The sequence below is a fragment of the Haliotis rubra genome, unplaced genomic scaffold (genome assembly GCF_003918875.1).
Source record: "Haliotis rubra isolate DU_JTF1 unplaced genomic scaffold, ASM391887v1 Scf446, whole genome shotgun sequence".
In the NCBI taxonomy this organism is placed as follows: domain Eukaryota; kingdom Metazoa; phylum Mollusca; class Gastropoda; order Lepetellida; family Haliotidae; genus Haliotis; species Haliotis rubra.
Genome location: NW_025767131.1, coordinates 114,661 through 140,747, shown reverse-complemented (window position 1 = coordinate 140,747; position 26,087 = coordinate 114,661). Strand labels below are relative to the sequence as shown.

The window sequence follows — 26,087 nt, the reverse complement described above, 5'->3', positions numbered from 1 at the left end:
ATTTACCAATTTGGTAATGTACAAAAGTTATTATTAATTTTCTGTAGAACTCTATTGGAGGGAATGCTTACAGTCGTGAGGCTGACATGACATCATTCTGGAATGCTACAGATTTATTATGCAATAGATGACATCATTTGCTTTCTTGGTTACTGACCAACCTAGTGAGCAAAATGTGAACAGAAAGTGACTACATTGTGCTGATAAATTTTTATTACATATGCTAAGTGGAAAGGAACGTTGATTTCAAATTTTGGATTTTGGTACAAAAGTATTATGATGAAGATAATTTGTGTGGATCTACTTTTCTTTACAAATTGTGAGATGCCACAAATTTCAAATTCTTTTATGAGTTATGATAGCTCTGACCAAATGAAGCTATACTATTAAGTTCAATATGACATGAATTAGGCATTAGGCTTTCTCACACATAAAACTAGTTTACAATCAATTTTCCAATAATCACTGGTTTAAACCTGTGCTAGGGAAGGTCAGCCGATTGTAGGGAGTACTTTGATGGGGTACTTGTGTCAGTCATGTTAACAGAGACAATGTTTTGGGGGAAGATTACTAACTTAGACCCAGCTTGTCTAATTTAGACCCAGGTTACTCACATCCATTCGACAATATCTTATTTACTGCTGTGACAAATATTATATGGTAAAATCATAAAAAATAGAATCAGCTTTACCTCAGAAATCCAAGAAGTCCTCACGAGTGAGTTTCTTGTGCCCAGTGCAGGAGATCATCAATACTATATCAGCCCCTTCCCCAGTATGTAGTGTGATTATCTCCATCAGTCTCAACAAAACAGCAGTGAGGTGAGAGGAAGAGGCTCTGTATTATTAATGACATGCTGCTTCAGAGGGTGGAACTCATGTAACCTGGAGCAGGTGCTTCCTGTACATACCAGTAAACTGGTGAAATGCTGGGATTGTGTTCTCAGAGATTTTGTAGGAGCTTTTCAGTTTTTGCATTTTAGGATTCCATTTAGGCTAGATGTGTTTGTGTTCTTGTTTAGGGATTCTTGTAAAATGTAAATGATTTTTTTCAAACCTTTCCATATGTTCTTAAGCGGAAAAGAAATTTACATTTCAACTACGAAAAAATGAAATTTTATGCACAATTTTCCATATTTTTATAATCATATATGTATGATGTTTACACCATACTTGCTTGAAACAAGCATCTACTCAACTGTGGTTTATCTGTGCCCCGACCAGTAGATCCACATGTATTCCAGTTTTTGTTCTCTACTTCCTGGGGATTATACTTCAATTTTTTTTGTACATGTTCTTTAGTTGAAAGTTACATTTTTGTTATGATCAGTAACTTAAGTCAACTTAATTTTTATCTAATACTTGTTCTAATTGATTCCTCCCTCTAAGCTTTAGGTCATGGAAAGTCTGTACCAAGGAATTCAGCTTGTTTGGCCTCATGCACAAATTTTAAGATAATATTGTTATTAAACTGGAGATCTTTGATTCCTAATCCAGTTCAGCTGACAGATCCGGACATGTTGTTTATGTTTCCATACCAATTTGATTAATGTTGATCCATTTTGTCAGGTAAATTACAAACTTAAAATGTTTATTAGATATGTTATTAGAATATGATTCATGTTGATAAATGATGCAATTATAGAATTCAAAATAGATTCAGTGGCCCAGATAAGCTGCGTATCCGGGTAAAATACGCATGGAAAATTTCCAATTACGCATTGAAAAATAAATGTTGTGTACCAACTACGCATTTAAAATGTTAAATACGCAAAATGTTTAAAACAAATGCGTACGGAATATATTTATAAAAATCGCTTGCGTAATGAAAACGACATCGATTGCTCTCAAGTTGTACTGATAGTATAGGACAAGTGTTGTACTGTCAGTATAAAATGAGTGATTTTTTTAATGAAATCATTTCCATTATATTTAAGTTGGTTTTGATTAGGTATGACATATGGCAGAACATACCTGCTTAGTAAACTTACTCAATGACATAATACTTAGGTGAGTAAAATGACCGAAATACACACATATTTGAAAGCAGTGGGTAACGGAAAATGAAATACCCACTCAACATTCATAATACCCACTCCAAAAATATTCAGTGGGTACAGTACCCACATGAACTAAATCTTATCTGGAGCTCTGTAGATTTTTATTTCAAATCTCAACATCAAATTTGTCTCTATTGGACTCTTTATTTTAAGGATATTGCAATCTCGCCCAGTATCCCATAAAGAACATAGTTATAGTTCAATGGTAGTTGATTACAAGCCTACACGTATATATAATTGGATAGATAAATTCAAAAATTGATCTTAATGTCCCACATTGACTCAGCTGTACCCAATTCAATAGAAGTACCTTATAGTGAGGCAGTGTGTGACCGCGCTATAATGAGGTGCTTGGTTGTCAACAGTATAGCCACAACACTGTGACAAGTCCCTTCATGTTGAAGTTGTGGCTCTCTGTCAAACAAGGCACTATACAGAAGTGACCACGTTTATAAACATTACCTGTTAAATGGGAATCAAATCACTTGGATTTATATGACTGCAGAAATATGACCAAGTGGCTTTTGTGTTCAAGTACTGATGTTAAGGATGGCAGGAAGGTTTGTAAATGTTGTACATTACAGACAGACAGGTAGCAGGTGAAATGTGTGATCGTTAACTGCAGGTAGCTAGGTGCACTGAGTCGTGGTAAAGACGATCATTACAAATCGTTGAGTGCTGTGGTGTAACCTGATTCTATATCAGTCATAATTAGTTTTGAGGCTTAGTTTATGGAATGTTTCATTGTAGTTATGTTGTATATTGTTATATATGGGTCTTGGTCAGACTGACAGTCAGTGAAATTGGTTATGTCACAGTGAAGGTGATTTGATCAATTATTTGCCCAGGTCAGGCTTACCGGTATTTAGATTTTGCATGAAAAGTGGTCAAGATGGCATGTCTCGATTCCCGAAATTTAATTTTCTTTGTTGTCTGCTCATTTCTCAGCAGTATTACAGCCGTGTGACTGAGGATTGTAACAGCCATTCCAGTGAGTGACATTATGACTGACTGACTGAGTTTGGTTTTACGCCGCTTTTAGCAATATTCCAGGAACATCACAGCAGGGGACACCAGAAATGGGCTTCACACATTGTACCCATGTGGGGATTCGAACCCGGGTCTTTGGCATGACGAGCCAACGCTTTAACCACTAGGCTACCCCACCGCCCGTGACATTATGAAGAGAACCTACCTTGTTGGTACATGAGGGCAGTCAACTGGGTAGTGGGATAGTCTAGTGGTTAATGTGTTCGCTCATCACGCCGAAGACCCAGGTTCGATTCCCCACATGGATACAATGTGTGAAGCTCATTTCTGGTGTTCCCTGCTGTGATATTGCTGGAATATTGCTAAAAGCACTTCCAAACTAAACTCACTCACTAATATAATCCTCAAGATCTGACCCTCCACACCAAGGATAATAATAATAATTAATTTGTATAGCGCCTATTTTCCAACTTTGAGCTGCTCAATAGCGCTGAACAGGGTAGATAATTTACATATCATATGCTTGATTAAACAGGAAAGTTTTTAGACAGTTCTGGAAGGATTTGTGAGAGCTTGCTGTTTTGAGTTCAAATGGTAGATTGTTCCACAAGGTAGGGGCAACTTTGGAGAAGGCACGATCAGCAAGTTTAGTGGATGTTGAGGGAACCGAGAGATTCTTCATATTCTGAGATCGGAGATATCGTCCTGGTGTATACATCTGGATCAGGTCCTTTAGGTAGAGAGGGGAGTTATCATTGTGCAGAGCAGCATAGGTCAGTGATAAGACTTTGTACACCACCCTAAGCCGAACTGGGAGCCAATGTAATTTGTTTAGAACAGGCGTGATATGCTCACGAGGTTTGGTCCTTGTAACAATGCGAGCTGCCTTGTTCTGGATCCTCCGCAGATGGGAGATAGAACTAGATCCAGCCAACAACGCATTGCAGTAATCCAACCTTGATGTTGCCATATGACCAGCATGCATTGCTGGGAATTATTTAGTGTTTAAATTTCTGGCATTGTCTTTAATCAATTCATGTGGAATTCAAACTCAGACTGCTAAACTGATGTGACTTAATGAGTTAGATTGACTAACTGTCTGCAATTGATTGGAAAATAAATAAAAATATATACATATCTTGTAAATCTCCTCGTCGGTCAATTTGCAAAGAAGCTGTTCTCATCGACTGTGGTTCTGGAAGTTAAGATGGATTAGTTTGAATTATTTACCCCCATGGTTAACTTACAACCTGGACTTCTTTATTAAACACCTTGATGGGCTAGAAGCACACACGAATGTCTCGCGGGCCCTCACACTCGTACCTCAGGGAGCTATACATAGCAGTGCTAATCAGTACTGCATCAGGGTGGAACTCTCAGATTCAGACAGACACTTTCGGGAGTCTAGATTGGTGTGTTTGGCTGTGTGAGGTTCCTTTTTAAGATTTTCGTAAGTTTTTTAATTTTCATGTTTACTTTTTCTGCCGTGATTTTGTATTTACTTTTAGCAATATTTTTATGAGAATCTGTTATGCATTCATTGCAGGCATTGTCAGTATATTCGATCGGTTCACTTGTGCTTGAAAAGACAATATATTGATGTTGTTGGATGTGTTTGTTATGACCAAGCCTTGAGGTTGAAGGGGTTGTTTTGAATGTTTGTTGTTTAACGCTGCAATCAGTAATATTCCAGCTATATGACGATGATCTATGAATAATCAAGTCTATTCCAGACAATCCAGGGGTTGCTTTGAAAAGGGCACAAATTTCTTTGCTCAGAAAATTTGTAAAACGTGAGGATTAGTTCTTAAATTTTTTGTGTATGATGTTTTCAGAGCATGTCAAATTATATTCATCCAGACATCTCTATATCAGTTTAAGTTCATTTGACTGTTTTTTTAAGCAAGTTAGATTTTATATCAGTCCGGTTCCATTTTCTTCATATTTGTAAAATATTGTTGGTTCGTGTTTGCAAGTGATAATCTGTCCTTTCTAGTCTAGAAATTATTATCTACCCGTTTCATTTTTGCAAATGACTATGAATTTTGGTCATTTTAATTTTATGGACCTACTTGTTAACAGACCTACCGGTACCGTACAAATACCTCAAGTTTTTAAATTTTGATACACCTAAACTAATTCTTTTGTGATGTTCTTTTAGTTCTGGACAAAAATATCCTTTGAGATGTGAATTGTGCTGCTTAATCATTGACCCTACACAGTTGAACCACCATATGCTATTAACAAACCGGAGTTTTGTCTCTGGTGTTGTGAACAACTGAATTTAATTAAGACATTTCTTACAACAAATAGTATGGTGAAGACTAGTTGAAAAACCTAATATAACGGGATTTAAATAAGGAAAAGTATGGATTCCGACTTTTATTATGAATAATTTTCTTGATGCATGTCTGTCTATGTACTATCCAACATTCGTAGGAAGAGTCAGTCAGGTTGTTGAAAAGGATATCACATTTATTAATGTTACATTTTATTGATATACTGTCAGAACAATTTTGATTTTTCCCACTTTAAACTGACAATATGGAATGAATTGTGACGTTTTTCATTGTATTCGATTGTGATGTCATACCATTCTTGGGTGACATCACTGCTGTTTCACTACTGTGAGAGTCAACATAGATAATGAGTGCTTCAGACAATGACTGATTTTATAATGTTTAACAAACGCAAATCAGAAAAAAGTGAAAGCTCTTGAGCAAGGTTAGTCTGGATGACATAAATTTACTTACAAGTCAGCACAAATTGATTCATTAAAGTTCTGAATGTAAGTCGCACATTCCACACACGCATGCATGCACGTGCACAAACGCACACGCACACGCACACATACACACCAGCAAGTTGTTTATTTCAATGCTTGGTGATATTTCAGGTGTATGTAAGTGACAGGTAAACAATCCAATGTGGACCTGACAGTACAGTGATATTATAACAATCAATCCCTTGGGTCATGATGACATGCTAACAATCTATTTAGCAATTCTGACTACTCAATACACTGAGTCACCACTCCTGAACAGGCCTATTCTAACCTAATATCCCCCAAAAATATACTTGAACAAATCAAGATTGGAACATAGAGACAAATTGACATCAATTCTACAGGTTTTAAATGTCAATTCAAAGGAACATTATGCACCTCATGGCCTAAGTAATTACTCTATGTGTTTGGGTTTCTTACCTAATATTTGCAGAAATTGCAGAAAATATGCCATTAGCCCGTCACTTCCCAGCCATAGTGAGAGTCGTGCATCCTGACAAAACAAGGACAAGCTTCGTGTGTCTGCCGACAAGCTGTTGCCTCTGAAATAAATGTGATGCTCACATATTGATGATGATAATTTGATAGCTCCCTGCATTGTCAGTAAGGTCAGGTTGTGTTAGACTACAGCCATGGGCAGACCAGAGGTAGATATTTCCTGTACATTCGGTTATTGTGGTGCAGCATAAATCCATTGTGCCTCCTTTCAGAACATTGCAGTACTGTTGTTCTGAGGTGAGGCAAGGTGAAATTGGGTTTTACGTCGTGCTTGAGAATATTTCGCTCATATGACGACGTGCATGCATGTATGTGTATGTGCAGCTGCTTGTACTAGCCCAGACTTAAGCTGGTTTTAGCCTTAGCCTTTAGTGCTTAGCCTGTTGTTGTGGGAACAATGTGGCTGTCTGTCATCTGTGTGATTGTAAGGATCACATTGATAACTGGTAGATTTTGATGTTCAAATTACTGTTGGACTGTTATTCCAGGGAAAGGAAGGTCAGTTTATCTTTCTTGAAGGGCAGTAAGGTAGCCCCGTGGTTAAAGTTTTTTTGACATCAATTCCACAGGTACTTTGTTTGAAGGTCTGGTTATTCACTGAATACATAATTTTCTTTTGAAAGTGCTAGATGTAACTTACAGTAAAGTTGGGATTGCACTTTCTCTGTAAGGTACAGATTCTAGTACATTTGGGGTTTGGATTTGAACCCACACTCTCAGAGTGAGGACCAGTAGACAAGTTTTCCAGACGAGACTCAAATCCCAACAGTTAAAAAAATGACAAGCACCCATCTATCTAATCTTGAGCAGCATTAACAGACTTTTTATGGGATGTGCTCAGTCTCACATTTGCAAAGCTGCTTGGACCTCCTGGATGAGTTGAGTTATATTTAGTAAATATTGGCTGAGTTAAAGGTTCCTTGTTGTAGTATAAAGTGCCACAGGCACAGTCAAATCCAATCCAGGAGGGCACTTTTAAAAATGTTGATGTTGAACACAAGTATACCTGGTGATGCTTGTTGTTTAAATCCAGTGTATCTGTGTAATGTGGACAATTCTGTTTAATCAACATGTCATACCCAGGAGGAGTGATAAGCCTTGAGATTTGGTAAATGAAGAGGAGCTTGAGATTCATTTAGAGGATGTGTGTTTGTGTCTGTATGTCTGATGTGTGTCTGTATGGCTGCTGTGTGCATGCATGCATTCATGCATTTGTTTAAAATCATCAACATGGAATGAGAAATATTCCAAAGCCATTAGAAAGCATATAGTGTACCAACTATGCACCCATGAAACAGATTTTATGAAAGGCTGTTTATTCTTCATCCTATTGCTATATTTCAAATTACTTATTTCACAAATTTGTAAGGAGAGTTAAGCTACAGAGCCTGTGTGTTGTATGTTCCAGGTTCAGAGTGAGGCTTCAGGTGCTCCCCCCGACTACCCCCCAGAGCAGGGGAGCAAGAGGAGCAGCAGCGTGGGGCTCATCAAGACCAGAAACAACAAGATGTCCTACGAGGTGAACCCTGACCCTGATGAGGAGTCCACTCTGTACCCAGAGGTTAAGAAGCTAGTGGACATTGCCAAGACTAACGGGAAGAAGAAGAAGTAAGTCACTGTCACAAGCTTCCACAGAAGTAAAGAGGGGAGGTGAGGTGAAATTGGCTTTTACGTCGTGCTTGAGAATATTTCGCTCATATGACGACGTGCATGTGTGCATGTGTATGTGCGGCTGCTTGTACTAGCCCAGAGTTAAGCTGGTTTTATAGTGCTAGCCCACTGAGATACCATGCCGCAGTGAAGCATGAATACCCCACTCAGACACATTATACTGACTCCGAGCCGACCAGTCCTTGTTGTACCCATTAATGCCGAGTGCCAGGCAGGGACCAACAAGTACCATATTTAAACGTCTTTTGGTATGACGCGGTCGGGGATCGAACCCGCGACCTTCCGCTCTCCGGGCAGACGCTATAACCACTACACAGAAGTAAAGAAATTTGGATATGGTAATAAAGATAATGAAATGTAGTACACTGATTTAGGTTGGGACCTGTCATGATGATATCATGACGTTTATTTACCTTACTTTTCTGACATTTATCGAGATGACACTGGATCTATTTAGGAGGCTGATAGCTCGTTTGCAGCAGATATCTGGGGTTGAATGGCTTCATGATCATTGTATTGAACTACTGAAAAAGATGACATTATTTCCTCTTGTTCTAGACATCCATCAGCCAGTCCGCGGTCAGAAGCCAATGACTCCATGACATACGTGTCCGAGGATGATCGCTACTCCACGCCGGCCAGGAGGAAAGGGAAGAAACAAAGGAACATACCAAGAGAAGGTAACTCTGCTCAGTACTCCTGCTGGACTTACCATTTCTTACAGCAATGTCTTTGAATATTTAGGTCTGTAGTCTGAAACAGAAACTGTTTTAAATGTCATAAACATGGGAGATTGAAACAAGGCACTACCACATTTCAGTTAAAATATGTCATTTGACTCTGCACAAAGAGATTGCAATCTTTAAGTGATACTGGAGATATGGAACTTAGGAGTCGGTACAATATTAGGATATTAGTTCCTCCACCCTCCTGCCTCTCTATATCAGTTCATTTCTGTTCACCAGCTGATGATTCAAGCTCCCAGATTGACAACCCAGTGGCGCCCCACCCTGAAGAGCTGAGAACCAAACCCCTGCCTATACCCAGACACAACAAACACCTGGACAGCAAGCCACCTGCCTCAGCCCAGGTAAGTCTGTGGTTGTGAGGTGATTTCCGAACAGAAATACAGAGATTACTGATAACCCAGAAACTGGCTTATACAGAACTAAATTGTGAAACTGGAAAGTGAAAACAGGAGATCAATGAATAATTAACGAATTACCTCGAAACACCCATTTTTAGGTTTACAGTCACAGCCGCCAGCACATTGTTACAGGCTCTTCAATATTGATTATGTACAGACTCCAGCCTTTTATTATTACTGCCACTCAATTTGCTTTTCAGATTTGCATCACTTACGCTGTGGTGAAACAATTAATCTGTGGTGCTTGTAGGTTTCTAGTCAAGTGGTAAAAGTCTAAGGCTTAGAGCTTTTATCACGCATATGTCTGACACACTGTGTTATGACTGAAATACTGTAGAGCAGCATTAAACCCAACTCACTCACTCACTCACCTGTATTTCAGGAAGAGGAGGCACTCCTGGAGAGAGCTGAAATGGAGAGATTAAGGAACAAGCAGCGACTGAGAGAGCAGCGCAAGAGAGAAAGGTCTGGTAACACAGGTGAGGTGTTCTCCTTTAGAGCCTTGTGTACCTCCGACCGCCTCCGTGGTGTAGTGGGACCGCCTCTGTGGTGTAGTGGTAAGAGCGTCTGCCCCGAGAGCGGAAGGTTGCGGGTTTGATCCCCGACCGCGTCATACCAAAAGACATTAAAATATGGTACTTGTTGGTCCCTGCCTGGCGCTCGGCATTAATGGGTACAGCAAGGACTGGTTGGCTCGGAGTCAGTATAATGTGTCTGAGTGGGGTATTCATGCTTCACTGCGGCATGGTATCTCAGTGAGCTAGCACTATAAAACCAACTTCAGTCTGGGCTAGTACAAGCAGCCGCACCTACACATACACACGCATGCACGTCGTCATATGAGCGAAATATTCTCCACATTAAACCCAATTTCACCTCACCTCACCTCACCTTGTGTACCTCCAGTTCTGTACAGTTTAGGGTCCTAATTAACCTATATTTGTTGGCAAGAATTGTATCATAGTAAATCTCATTGTATCAGAGCAATGTGGGACTTTGGTCATCATTCCTATAAGAATTGTATCATGAAGTCAGTCTCATCTTTATTGTACCTCAACAGTGTGGGATGTTGATCGTGATATCAGTAACAGATTACAGGTTTCTAAACTACATGATATGGCTGGAATATTGATGAATATTAAAACAAACATTCTCAAACTTGTGCTGAATTGGAACATACTGACTGAGGAGGTACTGAGCATCATATAACAATGTAACAGATTCGACTCGTATGTCATTGATAACAGGACAATTGTGGAGGGAGAGACATTAGTGTTTTGTGATACATTATTGCAATTACAGCAACAAACCAATACCTCTGCTGTTAGGAAGATAAGAATTATGAGAAATATGTTAAGTAAGATAACAAGTTTTTCAAGTTTTCCTTTCAAGGGCATGTGGTTTGGAATTCCAGATCTATTCCTGGTATATGAAACCCCAAAGTATAAGTATAGGCTCCAAGGCTGTACTGAATGCTAAGTTCATGGATGTATAGTAATTCTATTCCTTAAAGAGGCAAGTCTAGATAAGTGGACCACTAGCCTTGCTCCAAGGCTGTACTGAATGCTAAGCTCATGGATGTATGGTAATTCTATTCCTTAAAGAGGCAAGTCTAGATAAGTGGACCACTAGCCTTGCTCCAAGGCTGTACTGAATGCTAAGCTCATGGATGTATAGTAATTCTATTCCTTAAAGAGGCAAGTCTAGATAAGTGGACCACTAGCCTTGCTCCAAGGCTGTACTGATTGCTAAGCTCATGGATGTATAGTAATTCTATTCCTTAAAGAGGCAAGTCTAGATAAGTGGACCACTAGCCTTGCTCCAAGGCTGTACTGAATGCTAAGCTCATGGATGTATGGTAATTCTTTTCCTTAAAGAGGCAAGTCTAGATAAGTGGACCACTAGCCTTGCTCCAAGGCTGTACTGGATGCTAAGCTCATGGATGTATAGTAATTCTATTCCTTAAAGAGGCAAGTCTAGACAAGCAGACACTACAAGGATGTTAGTCTGTTGTTTATAATTTTTCCTTATCCTGACTCATGCTCTTTTTGCTTGTCTTCTTCTTCTTGCGAACATAGTGGAACACTTGTATCTCCCTAATTGAAGCTCCCTTCAATTTAAAATCACTAATTAGTATTCACCACGAGTTACCTCCTTTCCACAAGCGCGGGAACGAGGGCGCCACCTCTACCCATGTGCCTCACTCTCTCCTTCTTCGCCCAGTGAGCTGGACGTGAGAGCGCCTGTGTCTCCCGACACACTATATCCTTTGAAATATATTTAGTTAGTTACCTCGTATAGACATCTATAGAGGTTTAGCTAGTATCCTTCAACGATTATATATTGATATTTAGTCGTTTTTCTACAGTTTATTCACGGGGCCGTGTTTTGTTTCAGTGGATTACGTTGATGAAAATTCTGTACTATTGCAGATTACGTTTTTTATGCTGCTGCTGATCCGCCTTTAATATGATGTACGGCGCCATGTTTATTATATTCACATTGCAGTTGCGGTACTAATTTATCCAATTCTACCTTTTTATTAATATTTACTTTGCGTTTGGCACGCACAGCAGATAGGTCGCGTATGCAGACTCTAGTATGACTGATACACCGGAACCCCTCGCCAGTCTACTGCTGTTGGCCGACTCCCCTCCCGTGTGGTGTTCCGCTAGAGTGGTGGAGAGGTGTGGGACGTAGTCCGCCATCTCCAAGAAGCATCCTGCTTCCCCAGACATCCCATCGTCGCAGCAGAAGACTAGAGGGTTTTTCTACCACATCTCAACAGCCGAGACCGTTCCCATCGCAGTTTGGGCCTGTTTGATGATCAGCCGGTCATCATACCAGATGTACATCAAAGATTGACCGATGTCGGCTCAGATCAGCATGCAGCCTGATGTACCAACGCAGATATGCGATGATCGTCCTGAGGGTCCCATCATTACCAACACTCAACGCAGACGTCGCACACCCAGGGCAGCGTCGACCTCTGAGGAAAATCAACGAAGTCTACTAGGACTTTCTCAGCCGAGATTGTTCCAGCCGATGACCTGGACCTCTCGATGATCAGCTGATCATCATCCCGGCGACGTGCGCCACAAGAAATCGACCGGTGACAGCTACAACGACATCAGCAGAGATCACCATGCAGCCTGATGCCTCTACACTGATGTCGGACGATTTTCGGTGGACCCTCCATTAACACCGCCAGATAAAGCACCGGCGACCTCGCCGCAGACCATCCCAGAAGACATGATGCGACAAATTATGAACATCATGGAGGACCACTATATCTGCGGTAGCAGGGTCCGAGCCTTCGCGAAGGCTCCAACGTAGACAGCACCCCAGAGGCACCCCCCGTCAACGTAGCAGCCAGGACGATGTCACCTTCGCGAAGGAAGTCACGGACCACCTTGACGAAGGACCTAGATGTACAGCCTTCGCGAAGGCGGAAAGAACCTAGATGTACAGCCTTCGCGAAGGACTTCGCGAAGGCAGGATAGATCATCACCTTATGCGGTTTCATCCCTAGATGTGGACTCGGACCATCAGACATCACGGAAGCCTTCGCGAAGGTCATATCGTCGTTCCCCGGACCGGACGCAGAGGAAGCTTCGCGAAGGCATGCGCGAAGGACACCTGAATCCAGATCATCATCATCTAGAAGGACATCGAGGGACTATACAAGAGCTTCGCGAAACTATCAACGTTCCCCTCACAAGTCTCCGAGAAGATCAACCCATAGACAAGTTGATCATCGATATCAAGTATAAGAACTACAATCGTATATTGGTTCTGTTGAATCCATGACGAGACGTATGTTCGCTGGCCTAAATAGATCTAGAACGATCAATTAGACACTTATCACCAGACTTCGTAACACGACTTCTGAATATGATAAGATGATCCATGCGGCCCTACTTAGGCAAGCGCTTCGCCGATCCCACATCCTGTTAAACACAGAGGCTGTTCACGAAGCAAGCGCATATATATATTTATATATATATATATATACTAATCGGGCTTTTGACTTCGACACCTTCGCGATGGTCGCGAAGGCTAAGTGGCTCCAAGTCTACTTCACCCAGAAGATCTAGAAGGGATACTTCGAGAACTTCGCGAAGTCTCCGGCGTTCACCGAGGAAGTCTCCTCCAAGGTTTCCATATACTAGCCACTCGTCATATATAGCTACTCGTCAGTCCGTTCAAGACGTCGCATAAGTTGATTATCAACTGTATGCCAGATGCCGTCTATAAGCCTACGCGAAGATAATTGCTCAGGCTATTTACAACACAGAACGTCGCTGTATTATTAGTCAACGACATTTCATAGATCTTCACAGAAATCAACTATTCCGTATAAATTGCTAATATACAATCCCGGACGACGATACGATTATCTACATGCGTGACCATTACGCATATCTGCAGACAATTCAATATCGAAATTGAACAGCAGCCTTGTTACAGCGTTAACTCTTAATCGTCAAAGTTTCTGAGAAGAAATATGTACAACAAGTTCAACGTTAATTCTACAATTATGACGATACATTCATGTATACAGTCTACAAGCTCACAACTTGCAAGTTGTTTATACCCTTATATATAAGGAAGTCGGAATTATATTCAAAACTGAAATTACTTTCACGACAACCAGGAAAATAACCTACCCAGCATAAAATTACAGAGCGAGATATTTCGCACCGGAGGTTTCGCGCGATTACCATTAACCCTCGAAACACGTGGTCACTCGGATAACTTCGGGAAGCTACGGTGAAGACCGACGTTTATGCTAATATCAACGACGACAAGAATTTATTCAAGGTGGGTTTTTTCCCGCTACACCGGTGACATCACAGCTGCGGGTATTATACAGAATCAAAATGCCTTGTTCTGATTGGACCGCGAGGGACAACGACCTACACAGAGGTCGATCTCAATTCACAGTTCAAGACTTACGTCACAAGTGACAACTATATATCAGTGAACGAGCAAGCCTCATTACAGTCCAGTTAACCTGAACATTCATGATTAGACTGCCTTTCTTCAAGTTAGAGACCTCCCTGTCAAGTTAAGACGAGGGATCGGCAGTCAGGCGATTTACATAAAGTTCAACGAGGACAGACACACCTGGTTGTGCACCTACATCGTCAAGGACTTCGCAGCGAATTACCTAGACGAAGATACAAGTGGATCTAAATCCACAGCGTTTCAGACTACAGCTGAATTTCATCAAGCGACTAACACAACTAGATGGTTAGTAAACCTACTAAACTTCTGTTTGGAGAATAAAACGGAAATTTCACGCCCAACCTGGGGATATGAATATAGTGCTCCAACACCTCACAAGTGAGGTTTATGAACACGCCTGGATGACATACTTGGACCCCATGATACGATGATTCTATCAAGTTGGCCAGCAAGAGCACTGTAAATTTATCTCCACCAAACCAAACAGGAGGAAAAAATGCAACAGATTATTTCCTCTATCATCAACTTACGCAGAGTGAAGTCTCATGTACTATATCTCCATTTGGATCAGAACTGTCATACTACGTGCATATGCGGATGGACCTATTCCGACCCTCCATGAGCTTAATACTCATGATATTATAGCGCTAACTTCTACAATTGTTCTACACAAATGTGATTGAAATAATGGAGGGTTTATTTCTGGAAATCCGATATGGTGGTTGCAAACCATTATCTGAGAGATATCACCACCGAGGACGTCTCAGGTATACACCAATTCGATCCCATGGTCCTCGCACAACAGCTGACAGTTCCTCGGAGAAGATAAGTCAATCTAACAGATTTTTACTTATCTTATAACAATACTAAATAGCTTCATGCTATGTATAATTTACTTAAGTTCCTTTTATCATCACAGTACTATGATTATTACATCATACAATATATAAGTTAACAACTCTACAGAGTTTGTTATTATATATATTTACCTTAAGTTATTCATATCTTAAGAGTAATACTATGGTTACATGATAAATGCATTAGCTAACAAACTCTACAGAGTTTTGGCTATTTTATACATAGCTTAAGTTAATTAAGCTAACAAACTCTACGGAGTTTTACTATTATATAGGTAACTTAAGCTAATTATACCTTAAGCATAGTACTATACTCATATTATTAAAATATATTGGCTAACAAACTCTAAGGAGTTTTGCTATTATATAGGTAGCTTAAGCTTATTCATATCTTAAGCTTAGTACTATGTTTATATCATATAAGTAGATTAGCTAACAAACTCTAAAGAGTTTTTGCTATTTGGCTTAAGTATCATCATATTTCTAAGCAATATGGTTATATTATAACATGTATTAGCTAACAAACTCTACAGAGTTTTAGCTATTATATATGTAACTTAAGCTTATTCATATCTTAAGCAGTACTATGTTTATATCATATAGGTATATTAGCTATCAAAACTCTAAAAGAGGGTTTTGCTATTATATATTTTCAAAGCAAGTTTCATCATATTTTAAGCTTTATGGTTACATTATAACATGTATTAGCTAACAAACTCTCACGGAGTTCTTGCTATTATATATGTAGCTTAAGTTTTCCTTCATAAGCTCAATACTAGGTTTATATCATAGCTAACAAACTCTAAAGGGTTGTTTTCGCTTATTATACAATTAGCTTAAGTTTCATCATATCTTAAGCAGTATGTTTACATTATAAAGGTATTAGCTAACAAAACTTCGATGGAGTTTTGTTATTATATATATATAGCTTAAGTTTCATCATAACTTAAGCTCAGTACTATGTTTTAACATAAAAGTATATTAGTTAATAAACTCTAAGGAGTTTATTTTGCTATATACTTTTAGCTTAAGTCTAATCTTATCTTAAGCTTAGTACTATGGTTACACTATAAACATATTAGCTAATAAACTCTACAGAGTTTTTGGCTATTATATATGTAGCTTAAGTTAATAATATCTTAAGCACAATACTATACTCATATTGTAAAATATATTAGCTAACAAACTCTCTGGGAGTTTTGCTATTATATATGTAGCTTAAGTTCATTATATCTTAAGCACACTACTATACTCATATTGTAAAATATATTAGCTAACAAACTCTCGGAGTTTTGCTATTATATATGTAGCTTAAGTTAATTATATCTTAAGCACACTACTATACTCATATTGTAAAAATATATTAGCTAACAAAACCCTACAGAGTTTTGCTATATATATGTAGCTTAAGTTAATTATATCTTAAGCTCAGTACTATACTAATATTATAAATATATATTAGCTAACAAACTCTACAGAGTTTGGCTATTATATATGTAGCTTAAGTTAATTATAGCTTAAGCACAGTACTATACTCATATTATAAAAATATATTAGCTAACAAACTCTACAGAGTTTGGCTATTATATATGTAGCTTAAGTTAATTATAGCTTAAGCACAGTACTATACTCATATTATAAAAATATATTAGCTAACAAACTCTACAGAGTTTTTGCTATTATATATGTAGCTAAAGCTTATTCATATCTTAAGCTCAGCATTATATCTATATCATATAAGTATATTAACTAACAAACTCTAAAGAGTTTGCTATTATATAATTAGCTTAAGTTTAATCATATCTTAAGCTTAGTACTATGTTATATCTTAAAGTATTTTAGCTAACAAACTCTAAGGAGTTTATACTAGCATATTAACAAGCTTAAGTCTATTAGTCTTAAGCATTGTATTAATGTTATATATACTTTATCATAATAAGTACATGGTAATAACCTTTTATATGGCAGCTGATAAGTTAGCAGCAGGAATTCATCAGTTCAGTGCCTTTATGAAGTTCCCATAGGGTTATTACAATCATCACAGTTCAAATCACTAATTATTAAAAATCCAAAGTATTAGATATTCCCACCTCCGTTCCGTAGGATGCTACAAGCAAAAAGAGCATGAGTCAGGATAAGGAAAAATATGTAATTTTTGGAGTAAAATTGATATTTTATACTTATCCTGACTCATGAGGTCAGCCCTCCCATCCTCCCCAAATAACACTTTGGATTTCCCTGTAAATTCAAATGTTGGGCTCAGTATATGAGGAGAGAGTGAGGCACATGGGTAGAGGTGGCGCCCTCGTTCAGCTTGTGGAAAGGAGGTAACTTCGTGGTGAATACTAATTAGTGATTTTAAATTGAAGGAGCTTCAATTAGGGAGATACAAGTGTTCCACTATGTTCGCAAGAAGAAGAAGACAAGCAAAAAGAGCATGAGTCAGGATAAGTATAAAATATCAATTTTACTCCAAAAATTACATTTTTTAGAGTTTTTCATTTTGAAATAGGCTGATCTGATGTCCAATGTTTCTGTTGTGTAGACCCCCGTCAGAGCGGAGATCATGAGGTCAGACAAGGGTACAAGAAGGCTCAGAAGGAGATCGACGCTGTCCTCGGCTCCCCCGACCAGGACACCAACCTCCCTGATGTCTTTGTCCATAAACCAAAGAAACGGTAAAGATCCATGCTGTTTCTTGGTAGTACATCTGTATCAAGGTTGATACTGATCTGCTGTTGGGGTTACAACTCTGGAGTCCAGTAGCACATGGACATGAGCGTCTTGCAGATACTAGTTGTGTTGGAACATGTTTTAAGGTTTATACAGTCGAGCACCGTTGTGTCGAACTCGGATAACTCGATATCTCGGTTGTCTCGATATAGCATCTCAGTCCCGGTAAAATGCTTCATAATTTATCATTATTCAAGCTCTTTTAACTCGATACAGATGTCCCGATATTTTAGATATCTCGAGATAATTTCATGGTCCCAACAAGCAATATTACCCTTTTGACTCGATAATTGCAAAGAAACACGATATTCACCTACCTTTAATGGGCAAGTATGCCTCTGAACTGAGGTTGTTTCCACTCGTTTACACACAGTGCAGCATGAATCAAAGGGATGCGGTAGTGTAAACTAATTAGGCTAACTGAGTTGAAGGTGTCACTTGTTTGATACTTAATTAGATTAATTAAGAAGGAATTAATTAGGAAGTACTCACTGTTACGACTATACACTACTGATAACAGATTATAGTTTCCAATCAAAACATACTGAGAATCCATTGAGGGTTTTGTGTAATCATGTGACTAGCATGTGATTGTTGAGTTGTTTCGAAATTGCGAACTTCCCCAAGCTACCGAGGCCCTGGATGCATTCACAATATTTGTGGAATGGAGGGCGACTGTTACAAGGACTTGTCATGTATCGAGAGTGGTTATCTACTATCGCTTTCATGCCTCCACCAAATGCAGTCTAATTTTTTCTTGGTCCCAGGAATATCGAGACAACGGTGCTTGACTGTAGTATCTGACTAGTTTGACTGCAGTAATCTGTATTTTACACATCCTAAAATCTAAATGTTGAGCATTGAAACTACATATAATTTGCCTGTTCATATGATCACGGTGGTGCAATAATACATAAGACATAGTCATTGAGATGTCATCCGACCTACTGCTCACTACTCCTACCTTGTGTGACTTTACACTCAACATTTCCCCGATATCTGTAGATTATTGAAAGATGATCGAAGATGATAATGAAAATTAGAGGGACCTAAGAACATTTATTAACAAAAAAACCCTGAAACGTTTTGACAAAACTGAAAAACTCATCAATAGATTACCACCAAGAAAATAGCCCCAGAATATCGGACAATAGGGCGTCAACTATGACTAGCCAATCGCATACTTTGAATATGAACTCACATGATTGATATGCTAAAGGTAATTGTCACAGAATGTATTTTCTCAGGATATATGTCTTTGTCACTTGTGAACATGTGATGAGAAGGTCATTACATATGTCAAGAATGTGCACCCATTTATGTACGACCTGTGAACCAGGTTAGAATTGGTCATCAGAAATCCATGCTTGTCGTAAAAGACGACTAATGGGGTCGGGTGGGCAGACTAGAGGACTTCATTGTATCCCAACTGTGTAGATTGATGCTCATACTGTTGATCACTGGATTATCTGGTCCAGACTTAATTATTTACAAACCGCTGTCATGTAGCTGGAGTATTGGTGATTGCGGCGTTAAACCACAAACCAACCACCCAACCATTTATTAGTGTTCCCCCTAGGCACATTTAGGAGGGCGCTGTGCCCTGCCCTTTTGTTTCGCGCCCTGCCCTTTTCGCCTCAATCCCAGGTTTTTTTCAGCTGTGCTTGATTTTACAACAACTGTGTGTATTTTCCGGATTTTATATAGGACGGAGTTCTCTCCCTTTCTAGGGGAGACGCAAAATTGTTTTGATAATGATTAGGAAATTGGCATTTAAATAAAATTATAAATTCATTTGCCTTATATATATACATTTTGTTATTGTTATTTTTTCAATAATCCTCACCAAAATGCCCTTTTAGATTATGAAGTGCCCTTTTCTTTGAAGTTACCCTGCCCTTTCTGAATCCTAGGGGGAACACTATTTATATGTACCAATAATGACAACATCGTTTAACCTTCATTCTCATGTATAAGCCCATCCAAATTGTTGTACTTCTTGTATACCCAGACCAGATCGAATGATTAGTCGTCATCAACCCTCATGCATGATGTTCAGGTGTAATTATCTATTGTTACTCTCTGTTTGTCCATGTAAGTATGTAGTATGTAAAATATTCAATTATTGATGTTGAGCATTCCTTTACTTGTATTTCTTAATTCTTTTGTAATTTCACCAGATCGAGTCGTCGTAAGAAAGATCCCCAAGAAGGACACACTGTGAGTACATGCATAATAGATAATGAAGTGCTTAGTTGGATTGAAAACTTTACTTTTTCCCTGGAACAAATTTGATTCAAATGTTACAGAAACTAAAGTGTCGCACATGTTTAATAATGACTTATAATCTGCCATTTTGGTAAGCAATAGATATTCAATGTGAGAAATTGTACATGTTTCACTGGATCTATTGATATTGAAATTTGACCAATCAGCAACCTGTTCCAGAATGAGGCTTTCACTGAGGATGAGCAAGAGGGATCATCTCAGTCTGGGGAGTCTCTGGATGAGGCCAAGCGGAGGATGCACAAACTGCTAGATGATGCGTTCTCCCTCATCTCCTCCAGCAGGTCTAGCATAGGGTAAGTACAGAGAAGTACAGGGACAGATGGGTTCAGTCGGGTGGTGTTAGGTACAAATGGGTTCAGTCAGATGGTGTTAGGTACAGATGGGTTCAGTCAGATGGTGTTAGGTACAGACAGATTCAGTCAGATGGTGTTAGGTACAGACGGGTTCAGTCAGATGGTGTTAGGTACAGACAGATTCAGTCAGATGGTGTTAGGTACAGATGGGTTCAGTCAGATGGTGTTAGGTACAGATAGGTTCAGTCAAATGGTGCTAGGTACAGACGGGTTCAGTCAGATGGTGCTAGGTACAGACAGATTCAGTCAGATGGTGTTAGGTACAAATGGGTTCAGTCAGATGGTGTTAGGTACAGATGGGTTCAGTCAGATGGTGTTAGGTACAGATAGGTTCAGTCAGATGGTGTTATGTACAGACGGGTTCAGTCAGATGGTGCTAGGTACAGACAAATTCAGTCAGATGGTGTTATGTACAGATAGGTTCAGTCAGATGGTGTTATGTACAGACGGGTTCAGTCAGATGGTGTTAGGTACAGACGGGTTCAGTCAGATGGTGTTAGGTACAGACGGGTTCAGTCAGATGGTGTAAGGTACAGATGGGTTCAGTCAGATGGTGCTAGGTACAGACGGGTTCAGTCAGATGGTGCTAGGTACAGACGGGTTCAGTCAGATGGTGCTAGGTACAGACGGGTTCAGTCAGATGGTGCTAGGTACAGACAGATTCAGTCAGATGGTGTAAGGTACAGATGGGTTCTGTCAGATGGTGTTAGGTACAGACAGATTCAGTCAGATGGTGTAAGGTACAGATGGGTTCAGTCAGATGGTGTTAGGTACAGACAGATTCAATCAGATGGTGTTAGGTACAGACGGGATCAGTCAGATGGTGTTAGGTACAGACGGGTTCAGTCAGATGGTGCTAGGTACAGACGGGTTCAGTCAGATGGTGTTAGGTACAGACAGGTTCAGTCAGATGGTACTAGGTACAGACGGGTTCAGTCAGATGGTGCAAGGTACAGACGGGTTCAGTCAGAAGGTGTTAGGTACAGACGGGTTCAGTCAGATGGTGTTAGGTACAGACGGGTTCAGTCAGATGGTGTAAGGTACAGATGGGTTCAGTCAGATGGTGTTAGGTACTGACGGGTTCAGTCAGATGGTGTTAGGTACAGACGGGATCAGTCAGATGGTGTTAGGTACAGACGGGTTCAGTCAGATGGTGCAAGGTACAGACGGGTTCAGTCAGATGGTGTTAGGTACAGACGGGTTCAGTCAGATGGTGCAAGGTACAGACGGGTTCAGTCAGATGGTGCAAGGTACAGACGGATGGTGTTAGGTACAGACGGGGTTCAGTCAGATGGTGCAAGGTACAGAAGGTGTTAGGTACGGGTTCAGTCAGATGGTGTAGGTGTGGGTTCAGGTACAGACAGGTTCAGTCAGATGGTGTTAGGTACAGACGGGTTCAGTCAGATGGTGAAAGGTACAGACGGGTTCAGTCAGATGGTGCAAGGTACAGACGGGTTCAGTCAGAAGGTGTTAGGTACAGACGGGTTCAGTCAGATGGTGTTAGGTACAGACGGGTTCAGTCAGATGGTGTTTGGTACATTTGACTCAGGTGGTGTGAGGTACACCTGGTACAGGTGAAGTTTGCCTTTGGAGAGGATTTGTTCAGTTGATTGTAGGTACACACTAGATCAGTCTGTTGATGGCATGGACACATACCATTAAGTTACGGTATACTTACATTCTCATCAGTAGCTATTATAGAGTAGCTGTTTCTTTCTAACAAAGATGTAGTTCAGTGGTTAGTTAGATTTTATCATGCGTCATGTTATTCTATCTCATACAAGTTGAAGGCACTCACCTCTCAGGGTCGATGTGTGACCCTGCGGTAATCCAGGTTCCACTTGGTCCCACTGAGCATGATTATACATCATCATCCTCCCCTGACATCCATCATTGCTCATAATATCAATCACTATTTTTTGGGTATTTTTCCTGATTCAAACTCATTTATTCAAGTTGAATATTGTTGACATCAGCATAAACAGACAAGTAGTTGTAGAGGTATTCTACTGGGTACTGTTAGACCTCAGTAGCACTCTATTACTCTGGAAATGCCATCAAATAGTTTTCAGTTACTGATTTGAGACAGATTCCAGATACCTGGACCGAAATAGTTTTTCATTATTTTTCATGTTTTCATTTTTTTTCATTGTTTATGCCAACATTTTCATGTTATTGGTGAAGACCTACACCTGTTAAACTGAGGACTATCCTTGACATTTATGTCTTGAGTACTTTAAAGAGTACAGATTGTCTAGTTCTAATACCATGTTAATTAAGTGTATTACATACCAACAGAATGTTGATTAGAAAATCTTATGTTTTTATATGTGTTTGCCAGGTCAGTTTTATCCTTCAACAAGAAAAGGTAATTTTGGCTGTAACTGGTTATCCGCCTGCCAAAATGGTGTTTCCATTATCATTTTTTCACCCTGGATTATCTCCCCTTTGTTAGACCACATCAAGCATTTGCTGTGTGGCTCAAGTAGACTTCATTAAATCGCATGAATGTTTTGTTTTTTTATTTGTGTTTTCCTGTATTTTTGAGTAGACACCTGCTTGTTTTCATGATTCGGCAGGAGTTCTGTTATTTGTTGACTATATTTTAACATCACTCATTGTTCCTTATCCTCATGGTTCACAGTTGTTTACTGTCGTGTATGATGTCTGCATGGGATTGTTGTTGAATATTTGGATGATGATCTCCACCCCCAACATACTTCCTTACAGATAACTAGCTACCATCCTGTACTAGGTGGGGGCAGTGAGGTAGCCTTGTGGTTAAAGCGTTTGCTCATCATGCCAAAGATCCAGGTTTGATTCCCCACATGGGCATGATCTGTGAAGCACATTTCTGGTGTACCCAACTGTGATACTGCTGGAATATTGCTAAAAGCGGCGTAAAACTAAACTCACTCACTGTACTAGGTGGCTCAGAGACACAATTTATCATACAGTTGTATTAACTTCTGGCATCATATGCTTCAGCTAGGTCTGTATGATTCCCAGGGAGCCGAGAATGTAACTTGAGTGTACGCCATTCCATTGACTTGGGTAGTAATGTGACACCATGAACCTTCAGTTTGTGAATGTAATCTAATGCATCCTACATGGATGTGTTAATACTGTTCCTCAAGGCACAGTAATTGTTTACAATAAGTGAAGCCCATTTCTGGTGTCACCCTCTGTGATATTGCTGGAATATTGCTAAAAGTGACATAAACAGAGAATCTCACCAAAGTTATCCACTGATATCAATTATATCAACACGAGTTGACAAAGTGACCAAAATCCGAGACCAATTGCCGAGAAAATCCCTCGTCATAAGTTTTCATTGAAAAATGTACATCTCTGAACATGGTACTACGATTAGACTTGCAGTGCAGCGATGTCATATCATAGTCATGTCATCAGGTTTTTTATGTCATAGCATTGTGAGTCATGTAATATGTATTATGTCAAAGCATTGTGATCTCATGTAATTGATGACGTCAGGGCATTGTACAAAATCTGCTGTCAAAACGATATCTCCTAGGAGATATCATTTGATCTCACACAAGCAATTTCTCCAGTGGAACATAGTGAAAACTATCTCACTTTATGACTGTGGGGCAGTTTGATGACCTAGTGGTTGAAGCACTTGTTCTTCACACCATTAACACTCATACTGAAATGATGTTTTAGTCTGATATGTTCAGTGAAGGGAGGGCTTTTGCCTGCATCCTGCTGGAGGTGTGTACAAAGGATGAATCTTTGTTCCAGGAACAAAGTGACCCCTGTGTCAAGTCCAACTAAGGCATCTTACACAAGCCTGTCTGAAAGTCGGAAGAAGGATGACAAGTCTGAGGTCACCCCAAGGTAAGAGGTCAAGGATAATAAAGGTCACAAAAAAGTAGCAAGGTCATTTGAAAATTCTGCTTGTACATTTATGACATCTTTAAGCATATTCAGATGTTGCTCCTTGTATGTTCATTGACAAATAACCCTTGTCACGATATGGCAGAAATATTGCCAATGTAATGTTAAATTTTCTCTCTCTCTTATAAAAATTTACTCACTCTCTTATATAAACCCACAACTGAATGTATGTTTTGGTTCCAGAGCTAATGGATCTGTGCCTACAGAGAGCAAGGAATCAAAGCAGCCAGCAGAGGAAGGTGGGTAAACACAACTTTGTATTTATCAACTGTCCTAAATGTTTTGCAGTCAAACAGTCAAACCAGAAAGTGTCTTCTGTATCCATGTAGGGGCGGTGGGGTAGCCTAGTGGTTAAAGCGTTGGCTCGTCACGCCGAAGGCCCGGGTTCGATTCCCCACATGGGCACAATGTGTTAAGCCCATTTCTGGTGTCCCCCGCCGTGATATTGCTGGAATATTGCTAAAAGCGGCGTAAAACTAAACTCAGTCAGTCAGTCAGTATCCATGTAAAGTATGAAGAGTGAACAGTTTAATCTGACGACTTCCCCTTTGCCTTTATCAGAACTGTAAGTGATCTGTTACATGTGACAAGTGATACATGTAGTTACAAAGACCCAGTGTTAACTTCTTCCAAACAATGTTTCAGAAAATTCAGATTAAGAACCAGTGCCAGCAGACTAATTTCTAACTGATTGGTTAAAGTTTGTTGCTCGTGATGATTATTTCACAACAGTGTCTGATAAGTCTACTGGGCGGTGGGGTAGCCTAATGGTTAAAGCGTTGGCTCGTCACGCCAAAGACCCGGGTTCGAATCCCCACATGGGCACAATGTGTGAAGCCCATTTCTGGTGTCCCACGCCGTGATGTTGCTGGAATATTGCTAAAAGCGGCGTAAAACCAAACTCAGTCAGTCAGTCAGTCAGTCTGATAAGTCTACAGTGAATGAGAAATTTAATGGTATGTATGATGAAAATAGAAACAGAACTGACTTCATGAAATGTGTCTTCATGCATTTACAGAGAAGAAGCACACGCCCCTGTACTACAACCCCACGTACACAGGGCAGGAGGAGGGGTCCCCCAGGCTGGAGACGTGGAGCCCCTACAGGGCGGCGGACGAGGTAGCCCTCATCTCGCTCCCACAAACACAGGTAAGCAGTTTATGCTGATCCTTTGTTTTGCTGGTTTATGGATTTGACTGACAGGAGTAAGAAGCCTTAGTCTGGACATGAAATAAAGTTCATATTTATTTTTGTACAGCTGTTTTAAAAGGATTCATAAAATATGAACAAAAAAGTTTAAATGTTTGATGAATATTAGATGAGTTTCATTGTATAAAGTCTGTGGCCACTGTAAGTCATGGTAACGACAAAAGTGAAATGTGATGTTTTATGTGTATGAGTGCCGGAGTGTACAGAGTTAGGACTGGGCAGGTACTCCCGGCCAGGGGACTGAAACACGAAGGAAATTGTTCACATTTGTTAATGATAGACAGTAGATGTGAACGTGAAGATACGGGTTAAAACCGGTCATCAGCAACCGATGCTTGTTGTAAGAGGCGAATTGGGATCAGGTGGTAGGCTCACAACACATGTCATGGTATCCCAATTACATAGATTGATTACTGGATTGTCTGGTCCAAACTCAATTATATACAGTTATTACCCATATGGGCTAAGATACACAGGTGATTATTTTTGTGATAATTGCACATGTGCTTTTCAGTGATTCTCAACGTTGATTGGTCAGCTAAGCAGAGAAGAAATATGATTGGTTGACGGAACTACTTTTCATGATCCCCGTTCATTGACAACTTTT

At 39.8% G+C, this 26,087-nt stretch overlaps 1 protein-coding gene across 1 annotated transcript in view; it reads left to right on the top strand.

Annotated features, from left to right (window-relative positions):
* LOC124289651 (mucin-3A-like) overlaps positions 1–26,087 on the top strand; it is a 55,815-nt gene that overhangs the window by 22,377 nt on the left and 7,351 nt on the right. Inside the window, exons 8-18 of the mRNA XM_046726255.1 lie at positions 7,741–7,940; positions 8,562–8,683; positions 8,969–9,093; positions 9,533–9,629; positions 17,524–17,656; positions 19,892–19,931; positions 20,160–20,293; positions 22,695–22,721; positions 24,116–24,211; positions 24,455–24,510; positions 25,290–25,420. Of these exons, the coding sequence (XP_046582211.1) occupies positions 7,741–7,940; positions 8,562–8,683; positions 8,969–9,093; positions 9,533–9,629; positions 17,524–17,656; positions 19,892–19,931; positions 20,160–20,293; positions 22,695–22,721; positions 24,116–24,211; positions 24,455–24,510; positions 25,290–25,420 (1,161 nt within the window). The remainder of the gene's footprint in view (positions 1–7,740; positions 7,941–8,561; positions 8,684–8,968; positions 9,094–9,532; positions 9,630–17,523; positions 17,657–19,891; positions 19,932–20,159; positions 20,294–22,694; positions 22,722–24,115; positions 24,212–24,454; positions 24,511–25,289; positions 25,421–26,087) is intronic.